This window comes from Columba livia, chromosome 6 (assembly GCF_036013475.1).
Source record: "Columba livia isolate bColLiv1 breed racing homer chromosome 6, bColLiv1.pat.W.v2, whole genome shotgun sequence".
Classification (NCBI taxonomy): Eukaryota; Metazoa; Chordata; class Aves; order Columbiformes; family Columbidae; genus Columba; species Columba livia.
The window spans coordinates 13,093,554-13,111,686 of NC_088607.1; the positions used below are offsets into that span (position 1 = coordinate 13,093,554).

At 40.5% G+C, this 18,133-nt stretch overlaps 2 protein-coding genes across 4 annotated transcripts in view; one reads left to right on the top strand and one right to left on the bottom strand.

The window, feature by feature from the left end:
• Window positions 1-1,513: 1,513 nt before the first annotated feature.
• Window positions 1,514-5,415, bottom strand: SFR1 (SWI5 dependent homologous recombination repair protein 1). Of its 2 annotated transcripts, none has more exons than XM_005508546.4 (4): window positions 4,807-5,415; window positions 3,693-3,815; window positions 2,175-2,561; window positions 1,514-1,955 (listed from the first exon to the last, which is right to left on the bottom strand). In XM_005508546.4, the coding sequence occupies exons 2-4, from the start codon at window positions 3,795-3,797 to the stop codon at window positions 1,764-1,766; spliced, it is 684 nt and encodes a 227-aa protein (XP_005508603.3). In that variant the 5' UTR covers window positions 3,798-3,815; window positions 4,807-5,415; the 3' UTR covers window positions 1,514-1,763. The 2 variants fall into 2 exon arrangements, with proteins under 2 accessions (XP_005508603.3, XP_021151542.2); XM_021295867.2 differs by having other exon boundaries at window positions 3,693-3,818.
• The window catches only part of COL17A1 (collagen type XVII alpha 1 chain), a 63,951-nt gene continuing 51,228 nt past the window's right edge, over window positions 5,411-18,133 (top strand). Inside the window, exons 1-2 of one of the 2 annotated variants that reach the window (XM_065067100.1) lie at window positions 5,411-6,401; window positions 13,088-13,208. In XM_065067100.1, the coding sequence (XP_064923172.1) occupies window positions 13,136-13,208 (73 nt within the window). In that variant the 5' untranslated portion in view covers window positions 5,411-6,401; window positions 13,088-13,135. The remainder of the gene's footprint in view (window positions 6,402-13,087; window positions 13,209-18,133) is intronic. The other variant, XM_065067101.1, reaches the window with a different exon arrangement.

Consider the following 18,133-nt stretch of genomic DNA (forward strand, 5'->3'; position numbering starts at 1 on the left):
TCTTGAAAGCTGCTGCTGCTCAGGATGGCATAATTACCCACAGCCACCAGTAGCTGTGGCTGATGCCACTGGCAGAACTACAGGAAAACCAGCTTTGAAACATCTGGTCTCCTGAAATAGTTGCTGCTATCTCCCAGCCCTTCACATTGATAGGAAGTCTGGTCTCCTGCCAGATCTCTCCAAGACAGCTTAGAAAGATAGATAAAGAACCCTTGATAACATTAACTGCTGCTGGAGTAGGATCTACTTCCTCATGCATTCTAAATGATTTTTATTTCTGTCTTCAATGGTGTGTGTTAATTCTTCTCCTTTCATAAATTCACATAAAATCTAAACTCATGCCATTGTAAGAGCATTAATAGCTTTGATACATTAGTTTAACAAAATTCTACACTTGTAAGGAAAAGTACTTCTCTTATGATTACCTCAATTTTTGTTTTATTGTCTCTAACTGGGGCCTGTAAGGATTCTAATTACACCCCCATTCTTCTTGCAGGATTTTTTATTTTCCTGCTTAAACTTCCCTAGAACTCGCAGCATTCCAAATTTGCTGGGGATCTCAGTGAAGAGAACCACTCCCTTCACCATTATCTTTTTTTTCCTTACTGTAAAGAGGCAGAAGAAATAATATCTTAAATCTCAAAAACTGATTTGCAATGAAGGCTGTTCTTCATTAATTCATCATGGACAGCAACATTCAGTATTCCTAAGAGCAAGCTGTGGGTACAGATTTAAGTCTAATGAGCCCTGTTGATGGTAAAAGGGTCTGTATGATCTTAGATTTTTTTTCCCTTGATATATGTAAGAAATTACTCCCTTATTAAGGAAATGGCACCTGTAAACAAAACAGGTTACAACCAATGAGGAATGTGATTGCATATAAAATAATATTCATAGCAGTGTGAGTTGTAGTTAAGATTTGTATATTGTTACACTTGATGAGCAATGATTTTGAAGAGAATAAAAGTAGAAGTCCCCACATTATATGCATAGGCCACGATGAGAAAATAAGCAAGTGAAGATAAAACCAACATTTTAAAGATACAACCTTTATTGCAGGATAAATGAAATGCTGAAGTTGAAGCACTCCCATTAAAAAAGGCTTTGTTTTTCATATTTATTTGAAGAGAGCAAACACCTCGTCTCACACATGAAGTAGTAAATGCATGTTCGTTGCAATTTTCTTGCCTTCCCCGAAGACAACTGTCTGGACCAGCATCTAAACAGGAGTGGGTTATGGCACATTCCCCTCAGTAATAATTAAAGCTAGTGAGGACAACTCATTGCAAGTTTCAGAGTATTAACTACATGAAAATTGGTTATCTTTACTTAACTTTCAAAATGCTGTCATTAGCTGACTGGCAGCAGGCAGATGTGTGTAAATTTGGGATATATTGATGAACAAAGAACTAAATTCTTCCCCCTCTGAACATCAACAGAAATAACAACTGAGTTAATTATTTCAAGACAAGTAACCACACAAAGACTAATCAAAGAACAAACTGCATTCAACTTGTTAGAGTATGACTTGATTTATTTTTATTAAATAACAAATCACTGATCAAGTTATCAAGCCAGATTTTTCAAAACAGCCTGAGTTCGATCTTTTCCATTAAGCAATGCCTTTCACAGTGCCTGCTGTATCTAAGCACATAGCTTTACAAATAGTTCCTGAGAAAACCTTCTAACCTCAAAGCATGAAGTTCACTGTCTGATCAGCTCTGCTTATGCATGTGTGTAACTGAAAGCTTTGCACCTGCAGATTATGCATCTACAAAATCTTCTTCTGCTCTGCTGTAGTGCAATAATTGGTCTTCTAACCCAAAAGTATCTATTAGCTGAGTGAGGCTCACTTTCTTGCCATCTGCAGAAAAGGCTGACTGTAGTTCATACAGCATCAGCTGGGTACTACTTCTCCATTTCACTATCAAAGCCTGTAGTTGAGACAGGTTGTTCTGAAATTGGGACAAAAAGTAACAAAAAAAAATTGTCATTTGCTGAAATGTAGGGGGTTTTGATACGCTGCAGATCTATTTTTATAAAACACCTTAAGCTGAGATAACACACAAACATCACACAAGAAAAAGTCAGTATTGTTGCTTAAATCAGTATTACAGCATTAATTCTAATTCAAAGAATGACTTAAAATTGTTTTTTTCAGAGATTTATCTCACCTTAGATCGGTACATCTTAACCATTTTGAGCCTTCGAAGTAGTTCTTCCTTCTCTCGCACTTGTTTCTCCAGCCTAATTTTCTCTTCCAGGGACTGTTGCTGACTATGATCAGCCTGTAGCACAGCAGAATTCTCCGCTGATCCACAGAGACCATTTTCCTGTAAGGGACTTTTGAAAGATGTATGTCCAGTGCAATTTCTTTCCAGATTTTCAGAAATATCTTGTAATCTGGAACAGTCTGTACTTGTCTTTGGCAGGCACCCTTTGTCAGCATCAGCACAGTCTTTTTCTTCAGTGTCTATTTTGAGCCGTTTTGCCACTGTAAAATTAGCATTAAATGAACGTCTTGTTTTCCTTAATCGCTCCCTCAGAGCTGCACTCATTGGCTGAAACAAAAACAAACAAACAAAAATGCCAGAAAAATCAGATCTGATATTTTGATCAAATTCTAAAAAAACTGTTTACCCTGGTTATTATTTACGTCATATACGTAAAGATCATTGTAAAGCCAGACTTCACAATTCTCACTGTAGCTTTCACAACCCTAACGAAGTTAACTTCTTCCTTTCACCTGTGTTTGCACACACAGCTGCAAGATATAGGAAGACATACCTCCACATTTTCTAGGAGGAAATCCTGTATTCCATGGAGGCAAACATACTTGTCTAGTCTTTGTGCAGAAGATATAATGCATACTTGGCTGATTTTATTGCATCATGTTCAATTTTCCCCTCTAGTTTGATGGAAATAAGAGACTTTTTTTTTCTGTTCCATCCCACCACAGATACACTTTCTGCATTAGCACCACTAGTATAAAACTTCTGTATTCTACTTGAGAGTATTAGAAATTATCTGTATAATTTTGACTTGTTCATGGTTTGAGATCCTTCACTGATAAGCAACTAAAAAGTAATCTTTTTTCTTCAAAAGAAGTTACCAAATTGTTTTACAACCTGTGTCTAACATCTTTATCTGTGAAAATAAGCTAAAATATGGGAGAGAGGAATTACTTAATGAACACTTGCCAACTAGCCCTACCCAGCATAGATCCAGATGCCAGATGTGACAGCATCACCATAACTCCTGCATGCTGGGATGGACACCAAAGCAGAGCTCAGCATGACGGAGAATATACAAACCAAAAGCAGTGTACTTTGTTCCAGTGCAAGCAGAAGTCACAAAAAGTTTCTCTGCATACACAGCAACCCAGAGAACTAGGATTTGAGAAAACTGAAGATGACAGATGAAAAAACAAACCAAGAAAAACTGCCATAAACACTACATAGTATCTATATTTTTTAGTATGGCATTTGGTGTATATTGCTCCATCACTTTGTATTTACAACAAACATCTGCATATTCAGAGCAAAGTATACCAAGCACCTGGACAACAAGCTACCTATTTTTAGCTTTCCAGCAAATAGTATCTTAGTGACTTCCAACTACCTGATGATTTCACAAGCATTTTTGTTACTATGAAGAGTCACATTACTGGAAAAACAAATAAGTTTTCATACCTGTTTCCCAGAACCAGTCACCTGTGGAGCTGTTGTCTCAGAATCCTTTGGAGTATTGCATAAAGACGTCAATTTATCAAACAGTGGTTCTTCCATCTCTCTCATTTGATCCTTCTGGGGATGCTGCTTAAAAAAAGTAATTACTCATACAAGCAGAATTTTAGATTAAAAGTAGGCATCCCCAGTTTGCTCAGAAAAGTGCCTCAATTAAAATAAGTCACACCTCTCAGCGTGTACCAACCTCAAATTGATTTGGCAATGTTTAACTTAGTGTAGCACTTGTGAACCACCTGCTAATGACCAAAATGTAGCTGGAAAACTGTCAGCTACACCTCTGCTTAGCTGCAAATTGCAATTAGGAGTTTCAAAACAGAAGCCTCTTAAAAATAAAATCCTGCAAGCAAGTCTTTAGGCAACACAAGATTGGCATAAAAGGCTTCCTCTTCAGAGATTTAAACATACCAAAGCCTTGCTATGCCACAGCTTTACTAACCCAGGAACCCTGGTCTGCCTGGCTCTCGACCAAAGGACACAGGTCCTCATTTATTTTACAAGTCAATATTCCCTCCAGTTGTTCAAAATTCAACAGAGTAGTCTATTAAAAAAACAGACTTTAGTAAAGAATGTCTAGTTAATTGGGTATTTTGGCAATCTATGACTTAAATGGGAAACTCACAGCACCTGTTAAATATCATGCAAGTTACCACTATTATTTCTTCATGTAAACAAGAGCCTAGAAAAAGCTACATAATGCCCATGTATGCAGTACCTCACAAATATGTAACAAATCTTAGTAAGCAGCAAAATAATTTTAAACCTAAGAGCTAGCTTCAACAGACTTGCTCAACTTAAAAAAAAAAATATCCTGTGACTCTCTACATTCTAATGCCAATTGTCTTCAGATGTTTTTTCAGTGGTTCAATGATGCTGTTACTTTTAAGTCTCTTTTTGGCACCACATTCACAAAGATCTCCTGCACTCTTAAAATCCTTCCCCAAGACCTCAGCCTAACAATCCTTCACATTTTCAATCACATAGAAAAATAATTCTGTCCAGCAAGTAAGGAAAACTTCGGCTAGAAGGGGAAAAGACCATTTTGCACTTCAGTACTTACTTGATTTTGCACTTGGGTTAAGTTCCTGATGCTCAGTCCCCTACCTCAGTTTTCCTGCTTGTAGCTACACTACCTCACAGCACTCACTCCTTTTACACTCTCCTCCCACCAGCTAAAGGCTCCGTTAACACTCGGTCATCATTTTCCCCTACCCACTTTTCCATCCTCCAGAGAAGCAGCAAGAAGGGCGGGCAGCTCAGAAGCAGAGCCACAGACTAGGGAGCTTTCTGAGGTGCTGCACCCTGCACAGCTCTTCAGCACCCCAGAAGCGGAGCACAGGAGAGACCCGCAGCACAGCCCCAGCCCAAGGCTGCCCGCAGCCGCGGAACCAGGGGCGGCCTCTCACGGAGCTGAGGCCCCGGCCCTAACGAGGCCTGGCCCGCCCCTAGGAGCCAGCCGGGCCAGGACCTAGGGTGGGAGTCAAGGAATGCGGCAGCCCTGAGGAGCTCTCTGCCCCGGTATCGCTGAGCCGTGAGGAGCAGAGCCCGCTCCCCGTAGGGACCAGGACAAGGGACCAGGCAGACAAACCCCTCCCGGGACCGCCGGGCCCGCCGCTTCAATCTCCCGCTTCCGGAGAAAGGGGCGGGGCGAGTGGCGCGTCAGTAGTGCGCATGCGCCGCCGCGTGCCCGGCCGGCGCAGGCTGATTTGCGCCTGCGCACAGCAGGAAGGGCTGGGGATGCGTTGTGGTGTGGCTGGGAGCGCGAAGCTTGTTCCTGTGGGCGGTCAATGCGGGCTTGGGCGCAAAGGTGTGGGACAGGGTAGGGCTCGTGGAGTCCGTAGTGCGGGGCGTCTCTGAGAACCTCGTACGTGCTTCTTTTGCAGTTGGGTGTCCCTTAGGCCAGCATGTCACCCTATGGCTGGGGTCTTTGCTGTCTTGGTGTAAGTGTCCCTGCGCTGAGGAGGGGGCTCCAGCCTTGACATGGGACTCTCCCCACCGCGAGTGGCAGGGCAGGCTCAGCCTTTTGGCACAGCCAAGGGAACCACAGCTCTCCACCTCAAGCCACCAGTTGTCTCTACCTCAGGCACTGTCTCCTCACAAAAGGGGAAAAACTGTACCCAAGGTGCACACTGGGAAAAGTGCAGGCTGAACAGTGTTGTCTTGGTTGTGAGGGAAGACAAAAGAAGTGAAAATCAAGAAACTTGACTGGAAGAAATGGCGGATAGATTGTGATGGTGACAAGGAGCAGCCTCAGCCATAGCTGCAGTCACACAGGCTAGAGCAAGATTAGGGGGGGCTACGGCAATTGCTTTTCCAATATAACTGTTAGGACTGAGAGAATGAGCTGTGGAAGCTGTACCGGTGGCAGCTCCCAGCCCACCGCATGCCAGTGATGTGGCGGTGGTTCCTCCAGCGCCGTCCGCAGTGAACCGCTCTGTCCTGCGCGCCGAGGCCTCGCAGCTGCGCTCAGTGCCGCACATGGAATACACGCACCTGCATGCTCCTGCTCGATCACACCTTTGATTTGTGCAGCAGAAACACGTTAGTTTTCTTGTCTGGTTCCTCCTTGCAACGACAGATGAGAATGCGCAATTTTCTCTTCGCCTTGTGTGACTCCAATCTGTATTGAGACAAGATACACTCTTGGGCTAAGAGGTGAGTAAACACTGAGTGTAGGTGTGATAACATGTTAGCAGCTGCTGTGCTTTTGACCATAAATCTACATAGATTAACTCACTTCAAATAGAATTTTGCAAGGATTATAGCAACCTATTTCTCTCCTACAGTAAAAAGTATCTAAGCATTCAAAGCCTATCTAAAGTCACTTTAGGAAATCTGAGAATTTGGGGTCTTTAGATTACTCCTTACATAGGAGTTGACTATGTATGGGTGAAATTGCTTTAGAAATAGTATTCTCAGTAGCAAATGTGGGAAGTTAGATTATGTGACTAAATTGTATGATCAGTTATACCCATCTAGTGAAAAAACTCGCACAATACCTCAACTGTTGTTGAGGCTGGCTTGCTTGTTTGTTTTAATACCTGCAGTTAATGTCATAAATTTTTTACTGTTTTAATATACTAAAAATGGACTCCTGAGTGCAAAGTAAAAGTGCTAATAGAACTTCTGCTGCAGATTTATCAAGTGGGTTGGATCTTACATACACTAGAGCTTTGAGATGGCATGTCTCCAGATTCACAACTATTTCCTTCTGTCTGAAGGATGGTCCCTGCTTTAAATTACTCACGCTCTGTTGTACAGACATGTTAACGGTTGAGTCGCACAAGAACAACAGAAAGTTTGAGATTTTAGATCATTTGCCAGCTGAGATTCCAGGAAGATTTTACAGGAGCATAACACATGAAAAAGTCATCCTGTGCATTATTGTTGCTACTTTATTAGAGCAACGCCCATGTGCCCCACCCTAAGTGAGGATTACAGTCTGCTTGAGACTGTGGACATAGAAAGATGGTTCCGCACATTGTGTTTATGAGTTTAATGTGCTACACATAGAGAAAAGGAAATATCACTGATGGGTAATCAATCTAGGAAGAGATCCTGTTTCAGGTATGAAGTGTTTAGGTGTGTTTACCATGTTTAACTGTTGGTTTACTTGGTGCTTACATGTAGCACTGCAAAAAAATGACTCGTCCAAGATCTGGCACGAGGCCCCTGACAGAGCTGGGAACTAGAATGTCATCAGTCACCATCCAGTGACTATCCAGTACCTTTACTGCAGAAGTCCAATAGTGCTGGATATTATTTTACCTGCAACATAATGATGGCAAACAGCAGTGCGACTAAAACCTTCCTCTGAAAAGGTGCCCATCTGTTTCCCTTGAGGAAAAGAGATTATCCATGTATTATTGATACTGGCATGTTTATGGCACGCTGTGGAGCGTGTCTCATACAAAGTTCAGTTAAGCTCACTGGTATGTGCAGACAGCTAGCAAGTTCATTGCAATACAGGCTTTATTAAGCACTATAATGCTATTGTTTGGTTTTTTAAAATTCCTTTTTATGATCAGAATAGCTTGGAGCAAGCAAAATAAAATTAAAAAATGCATAAGAAACTGTGCACTGGGTAATAAAATTACTGAGCTCTATTTGCTGAGCATATTGCTTCCCTTCAGAGAAACATATTTCCCCAAACAACCAAAAGGAAAACGTGCTTCCTGGTTGGTTTTTTTTTGTGTGTTTCTGTGATGACATTTCAGTGATTGGATTTTATTATTTTTTTAGTTTACACCAGTGTGTCTGCACAATTGGAAGATATTATCTGTATATTGTCTCTTTCATTAATCTTATAGCACTGGGGCTCACACATCAGCACTGACAGGACAAGAACATGTTCTGTTCCCCCATGGGCATCATCTGTAGTAGCAAAGCCAAAATGGAGAGTAATAGTAAAGGTTACTGACTTTGGGTTTAGAGACTCCAGTTTGACCTTTATGGGTTATTCATTTCCAGAATGCCAGGAGCACCACAAAACTTCTATTTAACAGCTTGCTGGGCACAACAGCCAGGCCTTTTGTCCCTAACCATTGCTAACGAGTGGCTGAGATGTTAGTCAACATACAAGTCTTAAGGCGCATATGCATCTCCCCCTTCTCTCATTTTTCCGAAATCTGTTGATCTTGTTTAGAGCCAAATGATGCATCTTGACGCATGAAGTACACTCTGCACTGTCTACATATTCTCTTTTGCCTGAGGCAGGAGGGTGGAGTGTTTTTATGTGCCTAACCACTAACTGCTGCAGAAATTTTTAAATCCTATCCACTTCAGCATGGGCCTAGGGCTGTGTTTTTGCTGGCTGCAATTCACTCCTCAGAAATATGTTCTGACTTGCTTATAGCCATGTAAACATATCAAGGGAAGGGCTTTATAGACAAGATTCCTGGAGTAAAACCAGTTTGCTACAACAAAACCTGTCCTTGGGAGATAGATTCTGTGCTCATAATGGCGCAAGTGTCCATTTTACAGTGAAGTCACTAGAATGACACCATCATGGAGCTAAAGCAGAAGTAAAATTTTTTTGCCTTTTCTGCTTTACATCTGGGGCTTGCTTAGACTATCCGTTATTGTTTACTTCAATTTTCAAGGTACCTGTCTTGAAAACAAAATACTGACATAATTTATTGTAGCTGAGAGGCACTGCAATTTGCCATTACAAAAGATAATGTAAGAGCCAGCCGAGATGGGCTTCTAGTTCTTGCCGCTGCATGTGTGATTAACCAAGAGGGTGAGGCACAGTGCTAATAAAAGGGAATGGCATAAGGCTGTCTCTTATTTTTGTGTCAGCTTGTGGGATTTTCTCTGACATAGTCATGCCAAAAATTATGGTTTAAGTCTTTATGAGACTGTACCAGACGAAGGAAACAATAAACAGACCTTCAGTGTTCTTGTCTTTGCTGGAGAACTAATTGAACATTATTTTAAGAAAATTCAAACCTTTTAAATCTAAGCCCTTGCCCAAACTAGTCCGTGGTACAGCTTGACATCTGTGATGGTCTGAGCGTATTTTTGCATTAAATGTGTTTGGATTGTAGTGGAACTCGTAGAGTCATTTCATTTTCTCACATACTGAATCCAAAAGTTCATTTCATGCTGTGCACATGTAACTCTTGGGTTGCTCACATTTATTTGTACTGCTGAAACTAGTGAAGCTGGAGAAGCAGGCACAGTTTATTTGCTAGTGCAGACTAGCTAGTCTGGGGGCATTTACTCATAGTCTATAGGCCTTGGGTGGACATGGTGAAATAAACTGAGCTACCAAACAAGTAATCCAGTGGGCAGGTAATCACAGATGGAGATGCACATTTTACCTTCTCCCTGGACTCCTGGGGGTTTCACATTTGCTCTGAATGTAGACATGAGTAAGTAGTGTCCATCAGCACTTCAGCAGCATCACTGGTTATTGTTTTGTTGTAGAACACATAACCATTCTACTGAGTGCACCTTCTTCCCTACTGAACTGCAGCATTCGCAAGCAGGATTTAAAAATACACTTCCTGCCTGTTATTAAGAAACAAATTATGTCATTTACCTGAGGCTAGAGAAAGCCTTATAAAGTAAAAATTTAGAGTGCCTTTCCTGAGATTAAATATGAATGTGGTGTTCATGGGAGTTTTCCATCTCTGGATCCTGCTGACAATAAAGTCACGTCTAGAGGGCTGAGATAGCTGTGTGTCAACGTTGTCTGGCACTGACCACGCTGATGTCGCAAACCAGGCTCACAGGTTAATAGGCGTATGTGGGAGCTGACTTAAAGCTCTCTCCTGTTTTCCTGTAATAGAGTTAGTAACTTACATAAAGTTTTAAGTTTGCATAGTTGTTGTGATATGGGAGATATGTCTATGTATTATTCGTGCAAACAAAATCACATGTCCAAGGACAGCTGCCTCAGGATTGTGAGGCAGGCAGTTCTCCAAGAATTGTGAACAGGTGTAAAACTCTCACTTTTTAATATAAAAGCTGAAGCAAATTCTTTAAAAGTCAAAAGACAAGGTACTCACAGACAATGAGAACTCAATAAATACTTGTATATCATCCCTTCTCTCAAAATACTCAGCTATAGGGAAGGCAACAAGAATGTCTTTTGTGCCATTTCCTTTAGCAAGTAAAACGTGCAGTGATGTTTTTGGACTTCTTGTTTCTTGAGTAAAATACACTGTTTCTGCCAGTTATGGCTCATTTCAAAATGGGCATTTCAGTGTTTGTGAGCCATAATGCTTTTGTTCCAATTATTTCCAAAGTAATTGCAGTATAATTTTTCTCTTCGTGTTCGTATCTGAAATAACTCTATTTTGAGTCTGTTTCTCTACATAGGCATACAGAAAGAGCTTTACTAATGTGTGTGTAATATTTTCTTACAACCTCAATGGGTCAAAGTGATTATTCTTACATTATTTTTACCATTGTCATGCTGACTTACTGCAGAAGGGCAGTTCAGTGCTTGTGACATTTGAGGTTGTTGAGAAAGTTCCTGCTGAATTGAAGGGAAGCTGAACTATGCTGTGCTGATGGAACTTAGGAGAAGTGTGGCAGATGGAATGAGCTAAGGTTATGATTTCATGTGGTGCTGTGATACTGGAACTGCAGCTGACTGCATTAGCATAAGTGTTTCTCACTGTCTTTAATGTGTGAGAAGGCAATCAGACTCCTTCTCAGCACATTAAAGAAACTCTGTTTTGGCTGACAAACATTTTTCTTAAATGGAGTCCAGGAATGCTGAACCGATGCTAGTAGAAGAAAGAAAATTCTTTGGTAAACCAGGTTAGCATGTGCTACCGACTTTAATTAGGGATGTTTTCCCATCAGGAGCCCACGTAGCTTTGAGGTTGTGTCCTGGCACCAATGACCTGCATCACACATATTGATAGTCACTGAACAAGCACTCTTGGTCATCAGCCTCTGTGATGACAGCCATGCCATGTCATTTCAAGTAACGCTCCTATAACTGGAAATCATTCGCAGCTGAAAGAGTTATTCTGGTTTTGATGTTTTAAAGTTTAGTACATTTTTGAGTTAATTATAAGCATTTATGGATAACATATGCCAGAATAAGCTATTTCATCATTGTTAAATGCTTGGTAGTAACTCAACACATGGGTATGCACTGACAAGTTTTCTCTTGAAAGACTCCACAGGATTTAGATCAGCAGATAGATCACCCTGGAATTTTAGCTAGCATATGCACTGCCTCTTCTTGAGTCTGTGGAACCGGGCATGACTAACCTTAAAACTGTCCACATTGTCCACTGTCTGGATAACAAGTCCTATGCAGGATTCATTTTTTTCTGGGATCAGCAGTGCACATATGGGTGCACCCTGCTTAATCATGTGTGATGCACAGGTACAAAGAGCAGTCAAGAATATCATCATCTACTCCCTACAGTTTATTTTGGTGACATCTTTCTTTTTCATTTCAGTGAGGAATTCTGTGTCAGATTTTTTTTTTCTTTAAAGCAGGATTCTCACTTTCTAAAATCAAGCCTAGCTGTTGAACTACCTCTGGTCTAACACTTCCTTGTCCTAGACTTTTCTCTCAAACCTAAGGAGCCATGCTTTCGCACAAATATTGCTATAATGCAGGAGCTACTGCTACTTTGCAGTACCAGTTAGTGTGCCTCGCTGTAACTGCTGATTTACTAACATTGTGGGGTTTGTGTTTGTTTGTTTGTTTGTTTTAAAAAAAGAAAAAGGATGATGGGATGATAGGCAGAGATTGTTACTGGAAGATCTTGATGTTTTGCTGTTGACTTCTCAAGGACTTTCAGGTTCCACTTAGAACAAATAAATAGCTCTTCTCAGTGATCTCCAGCTTTTCAGGTACACCATGGGTACATCTTGCAGGTGAAAAGTACAAAGATACCTCAAAAGCCAATACTGGAGTGATGCTTGAAGTTGATGCTGTCCTGCAATATCAGAGTCACTACATAGCACTGCTGGGAAAACTGCGCATGAAGATGCTGCCCTTTCTGCCTGGTTCTACGGGCAATGTTCCTCAGTTCTGCCGGTCTCATTATGCCAGATGTAGTATGGATTTTTAACTGTTAAGCCTGCAGTGTGATTTTGACACTGGACAATAAATAGAGATACAGCTCTCTGCAGAGTCACCAGGCAGTGGAGAAGTTGAGGGGAACTCAAGAAGCTAAAGAATTTATACATTTTCCTTTTATCATGAACCTGAGTCCACCAAAGATACGTTGTCCTGCATATTGACAGATTTCAGTAGCAGGGCATGGTGATGAAGTCATTCTGTGATGCACTCTTAAGACTTGGGTTTGTCACTAGAGGCACAGGAGAAATACCATTGACTAAAAACAAAATAGGAAGGATGTGGCTCATGTATATTCTTGCACAGAAATAGTTACTTTTCCTTTTCTAAGTAAACTTATGTGCAAGAACTGGCCTCACAGATATGATGGAAAAGTTGCAGTGACTTAACATCCAAAATGTGGAGGATCAAACTCCACACCCTGAAGTCGCCATGGTAAACTCTATTGCTGCTATTAATTATTGCTGCACTTATTTCTGAAACAGCAAAACGACGTGGGCCAGTTTCATCTTTAGCTTAGCTGATTTCATGGGAATGGATGATTTTTATATCAACAACTGATTTCATTTAATTAATTTGTAAGAAATTTTTTTCATCTCTATAACTGGGATAGAAGAAAGGTGGGAAGACTGGGATAAGATTAAATGCTCTTCAGGTGTTTTCTTTCTGGGAAGCAGCTAAGTGGGAGATGCAGCCTTCTTCAATGCTTTGACCTATTAAAGCCATTACTAGGATGAATGCAACTGCAGTCTAAGCTTCCCTTTTAATTTGTCCACCACAGATGCAGCCATGTTCGAACTGATGCTGTAAGTGATTAAACTGTGACTTAATGTTCATCATCTCTGGTGGAGGAATCCCAAGAGGTGATCACCAAATATGGAGGCTCGCTCATGAAGATGTAGGTACGTGTTCAAATCAGAGCAGCTTTTGAATATATTCCACAAATGAATTGACTGTGTTTTCCCACTGATGCGTTAAAAATGCAGATTCTAGGTAAAGTATTAAAAATTAATTGAAGGGATAGTCTCAGCATATTCTCTCTGAGTATTTTAAATACTCTTCACAGTTGTCCCTAACAGTTCCTGAATACTTGACACACAAATATTTTGTGAATATTTTAGATGCACACAAGTATGTAACAAACGATTCTCTTGTATTTGATAATTTGCTTGTTTATTGCTAAGTTGTTTATATTTTAGGTGCTGCACATCCGATTTTATTGTACACTTACTTGTATTGCTTCTAGATACTGGTCTTTTTTCACTAGTTTGTTGTTGTTCAATTGTGCAGACACTGCACATTTGTTTTAGGAAAAGCTAAACGATTCCACTGGCATTGCAAATAGCTACAGTAAACAGAACAGAAGTAGGAGCATGTAATTCTACCAGCCCCTTTAACACCCACCCAACTATAGTTCACTGCCCTCCCTCCTCTGAGGTGATTGCTCTTGATTCTGGCAATTGCTTAGTCTCTGTTTCTATTCCGTCTTCCTCCCACTTGGCCTCTGTCTTCCTTAGTTTTAATTATAATATTTTATGTGCATGTATTGGCTTGTTGATTTCTTTATGTTTTAGTTGACTGCATATGCTTTGTGTGCATTATCTACCACAGATGCTACTGTGTCTGCCACGTTTTGTGTACTCAAATGGAGGAGACTGGACCTTTTTATCGATGAGGATATATGTGTGTATCAGTAAGCATTAGGTATTGGACATGGCTGTTTATTGGCAAAATAATTTGCTTCTAGAAATATTAAGAACACCAGTTTCCAATAGACACTGTTCATGCCTGCACAGTTGAGGGAATAACTTAGGAAACTGGAAGTTGAACACTGCCTGCTGGTCAGGTCAGTGAGGTTCACGACAATTTGGCACTGGTTGTCCTTCATCAGCAAAATATGGTAGTTTTTGCCTGCAGTTACAAATTCAAAGTCATTTGCAAAACTGACAGATTGTTATTATCAAAACAGTGATTAATTGAAGTGTCATGCAATTAAACTACATCAGCATGTGTCTGACAGCCTTGGGCAATGCTAGGAATGAAGTCCCCCGTTCAGCACAGTACTTAAATGTGCATGAAGCTTTAAGCATGTGGGTAGTCCCCATGAAGTGTCATGGTAGTTCCCAGTGACCAGAGGTCCAGGAAACTTAGTATCTGAGGAAAGCTGCAGGGACAGGAGAAGCTTAGACTGCTGTTAAAATGGCACATATGATAACAGCATTCAAATACATAAAAGGTGGTGGCAAGAAAGGAGAGAAATTACACTGGCAGTGGAAGAGAGGAACTGATCCTCTGCTGAAGTAGGAGATACTTGTTTTGGAACTTCAAGACATTTTCTAACAGTAAGCATAGTGAGATAGGGACCAGATCATCTCAGGAGGCTCTGAAACCTCATGGAAATGTTTAAAAATATTTTAAAAATAAATCTATCAAGAATAGTTAAGGTAGAGCTGCGTTTTGGGACAGAGAGCTGGACAAAATGCCTACTTGAAGGCCTTTTCAGCTTTATTTTCTACAATTGTGTAATTTTATGTACTTAAAATTACACTTGTACATCAAAATAAATGTATAAAGATTCTCACATGGTTCATCCTTATAGGCTTAGGCAATTTTTTTCTGACAGAAGGAGGAGCAGTGGGTCAGTGTTCTTGCTGAACTCCCTGTCGGTACCTCACCTTTGCAAAAGCAACTGGGTGAACTCAATGTACCAATCTCCAAAAATACTCACACTTGCTAGTGGGAGTTCTTCACTTCAGATCACTGCCTATGCTGTGTTCTATCCATTATTTTTACCTTGCCAGAATACATAACAGAATTATTTTCTTAGTACAGATTTTTAATATTTGGGGGCAGGGGGTAAATATTTTGTTCTGAACTCTTCAATATATGCTAGAAACTAAAAACCTCTTTAGGTATTGTGTTTACAAAGACTTCAGCTGACAACTTGAGTCATGGATGTTTAATTAAAGTAGAATCCAAAGGGCAGTTCCTTTGTAGGCACTAGGTAAGGAAGGCAGCCACCATAACAGGTATCTGGCAACTATATGATAACAATAAATATACTCAGAAACATCCATTCCAGCATGAACACCTGGTACACATAACGTACAGAGTGAGGATGAGCCCATGGTGCCCTGATTCCAATAAGAGAAGGCTGTGTGTTATCGCAGGTCTCACAAGATGCACTTCTGATGGAAGCAAATTAATAAGAATCTTATGTGCTCTGAAATGAAAAGTTTGAATAACAACCATGTTTTCAGCCAGTCATCTTGCTGAGAAATGACAAACAACAGACCTGGCTTTTGGGAAAGGTAATAGTTCTGTGCTTTGGAAAAGAAACGAGGTTTTTCAAGCAGAGACATGAAAACAGAAATGGGCAGAGTCAGAAGCTTCAGAGCCAAGTCTGAAAAACTGCCAGAAACTGGAAGCAGAGGCTACTTAAAGAGCTTGGGTTCAAGTTTTGAGGGTTCACTTGCAAATCTCTTACTCAGAGCTATTTAAAAAATAATCTGCTAGTCTGAAGTCAGTGTTCAGACCCTGGTACAAACAACCCACTGAAAATAAAAGCTTCCTTTTTCCCAAGGGTTCTGCCCTACCAGCTGAGCAGCTGGAGCACAGTGCTGTCATGCCACCTTTTATCCTTTTACTTTTGATTTTAAATACCTTCTTGGCACTGGAGAAAAGCTGACTTGTAAAATGAGATCCTCTTGCAAGCAACATTATGTGAAGGAGTGATAGAATCACTGATGGCCATTTCTGGGAGAGCAAGGAGTAAAAGAGTAACCCTGAGCCTAGGGGCTAGACTATGTAGGGGCTTTCCCAGTAAAGCCAGCTACTCCTCATTGTCTTTCTCTAAAAATTCCATGTTTATATCTCTGTTGCATTGCAACTGAAATTGTAATACTCACCTTTTGCAAAACTGGTGAACTATTCCAGGAGAAAACCCCATTGTGCAAGGCAGTATGACCCCAGCCAGCTTAGGATCATCTTTTCCTTGGGACCACCAGGAAAAATGTGTGAAAAAAATCTGCAGTTAAAATGAAGAAGCGTTCCTGTCTAGCTCCATAGAAATATGAGTCCTGCTGAAAATAAAAACCTTCCCAGTCAGCTCTGGCATACTGGAGAGCTGGCCCTACAGTTGTCACCTTAACATTGGCATTTTGATCGTAACAGTGAGTTGCAGAGCAATTATATGAATTGTGGTTGATGCAGCAGCTTGGGTCAGGCTTCAGACTGTGACTGAATTAACTGTAAGACCATCATGCATGAAAGATCTGCATGATTTCTACGGAAATTATTATTATTACTGCCTTTACTACTACTGCACCAGTATACATGGGTAGATATTTCGCAGACTGCGTTGTACTTCTCTGTTCTTATGGAGCAGAAATCAATCAAAGGGCCATAGACCTGCACTGGTCTGTTCTCTATGGGTCACAAATCTTCCCCTTGTTTATCCTTCAACAAACAGTTTTTGATTGGAATTAGCATATCACTTGTGGTTTCGTATGGTAAAGGTGTGTCTGGCTAGAGATTTGCTTGCAGAAGCACAATCTCTAATGAAAAGCAAAAAGCTTGGAGACATGTGAAGGGAATACGAGCATAAAAATAACCATGAATGGTGATGGCTGCTGCTCTTAACCCACAAAAGAAAGATGCAAACTAAAAGATGTTCTATGCTAAAGAACAGTGAGGGATCGTAAAACAGATTGAAAAACACTTGTTAATGAGCTGCCAGCTCTGACTTTTGACTTCTATAATACTGCTCAAATATTTACCCTCATTCTAACTGTTGGTAAATGGTGTGTCTCTAACTACTCTATAACTCCAGCTACAGTTTGCAGCTTTTACCGTGTCTGTTCACAATTAACTTTGAGTCAAGACAAAAAAGAATATGGGGGGATTGGCTTATTTTAATCTTTGTATATGTTTTTTTTTTTTTCCAAATGGTTTCTGAAGAGAAGTGTTGAGTTGATGTTGTGACTGTGTCCTATGGATCTGGTTCATTGTTCTGTCTCTCTGGGAACATTTGTATAGTTAGGAAGACTGTGCCAGGGTGTCAGATTTAGATGTGAAACTTGATCGGAATTACTGAAGTGCTGGCGTATCAAAATAGAGGGAAGTCCATGAATGCTATAATTAATTTCAGCACAAGATACAGATGAATGGCACTGTGAAAGACAAAAAGAATATTTATAAAAATCCATATATAACAACAGAATTTGAGAAAGGCAGACCTTGTAACTTTCGGCCAAGATCTTGAAAAAGAAATCCCAGTGTGGAACAAAGTTAGATCCCAGTTTCAGTCTGTCCCAAGTTCCTCATGAGCAGAGCCAAGCTCTGTGTTACCTCCAGGATAACCAGCACAGAGCAGGCAGCACACTGTAGACACTTTACTCTCTCCCAATCTTTCAAATGACCAGGTTGAACAGAGACAGACCACTGTACTTTCAGCAAACCTGATATAAAGGTGTCTTTTTGTAAACAACCTGCTCACCTTGAAAGTCAAGATGAAGGTATGTTCTAGACAAAGACACCTATAACTTCCCTGTTGAAAGATCTTTGCAGACTCTGGCTCATGGTTAGCTCTGCTGAACAGTGTGACTCCTCTAGTGCCTGTTTTTGATGTGTTCTTGCAGAGACAAATAAGTTAAAACTTATTGACTTTGGTTGTTCTATACAGTGCATCTATTATTATTTTTGTTGAAGCATTGAAAGACTGACATGTAATCATTTAATCTATCCACCTTATTCTATTTCCTAACAAAGTGGTTGATGAATTTGAAATGGCTTAAGACTGTCATCACACAGATTAAGGACACATAAT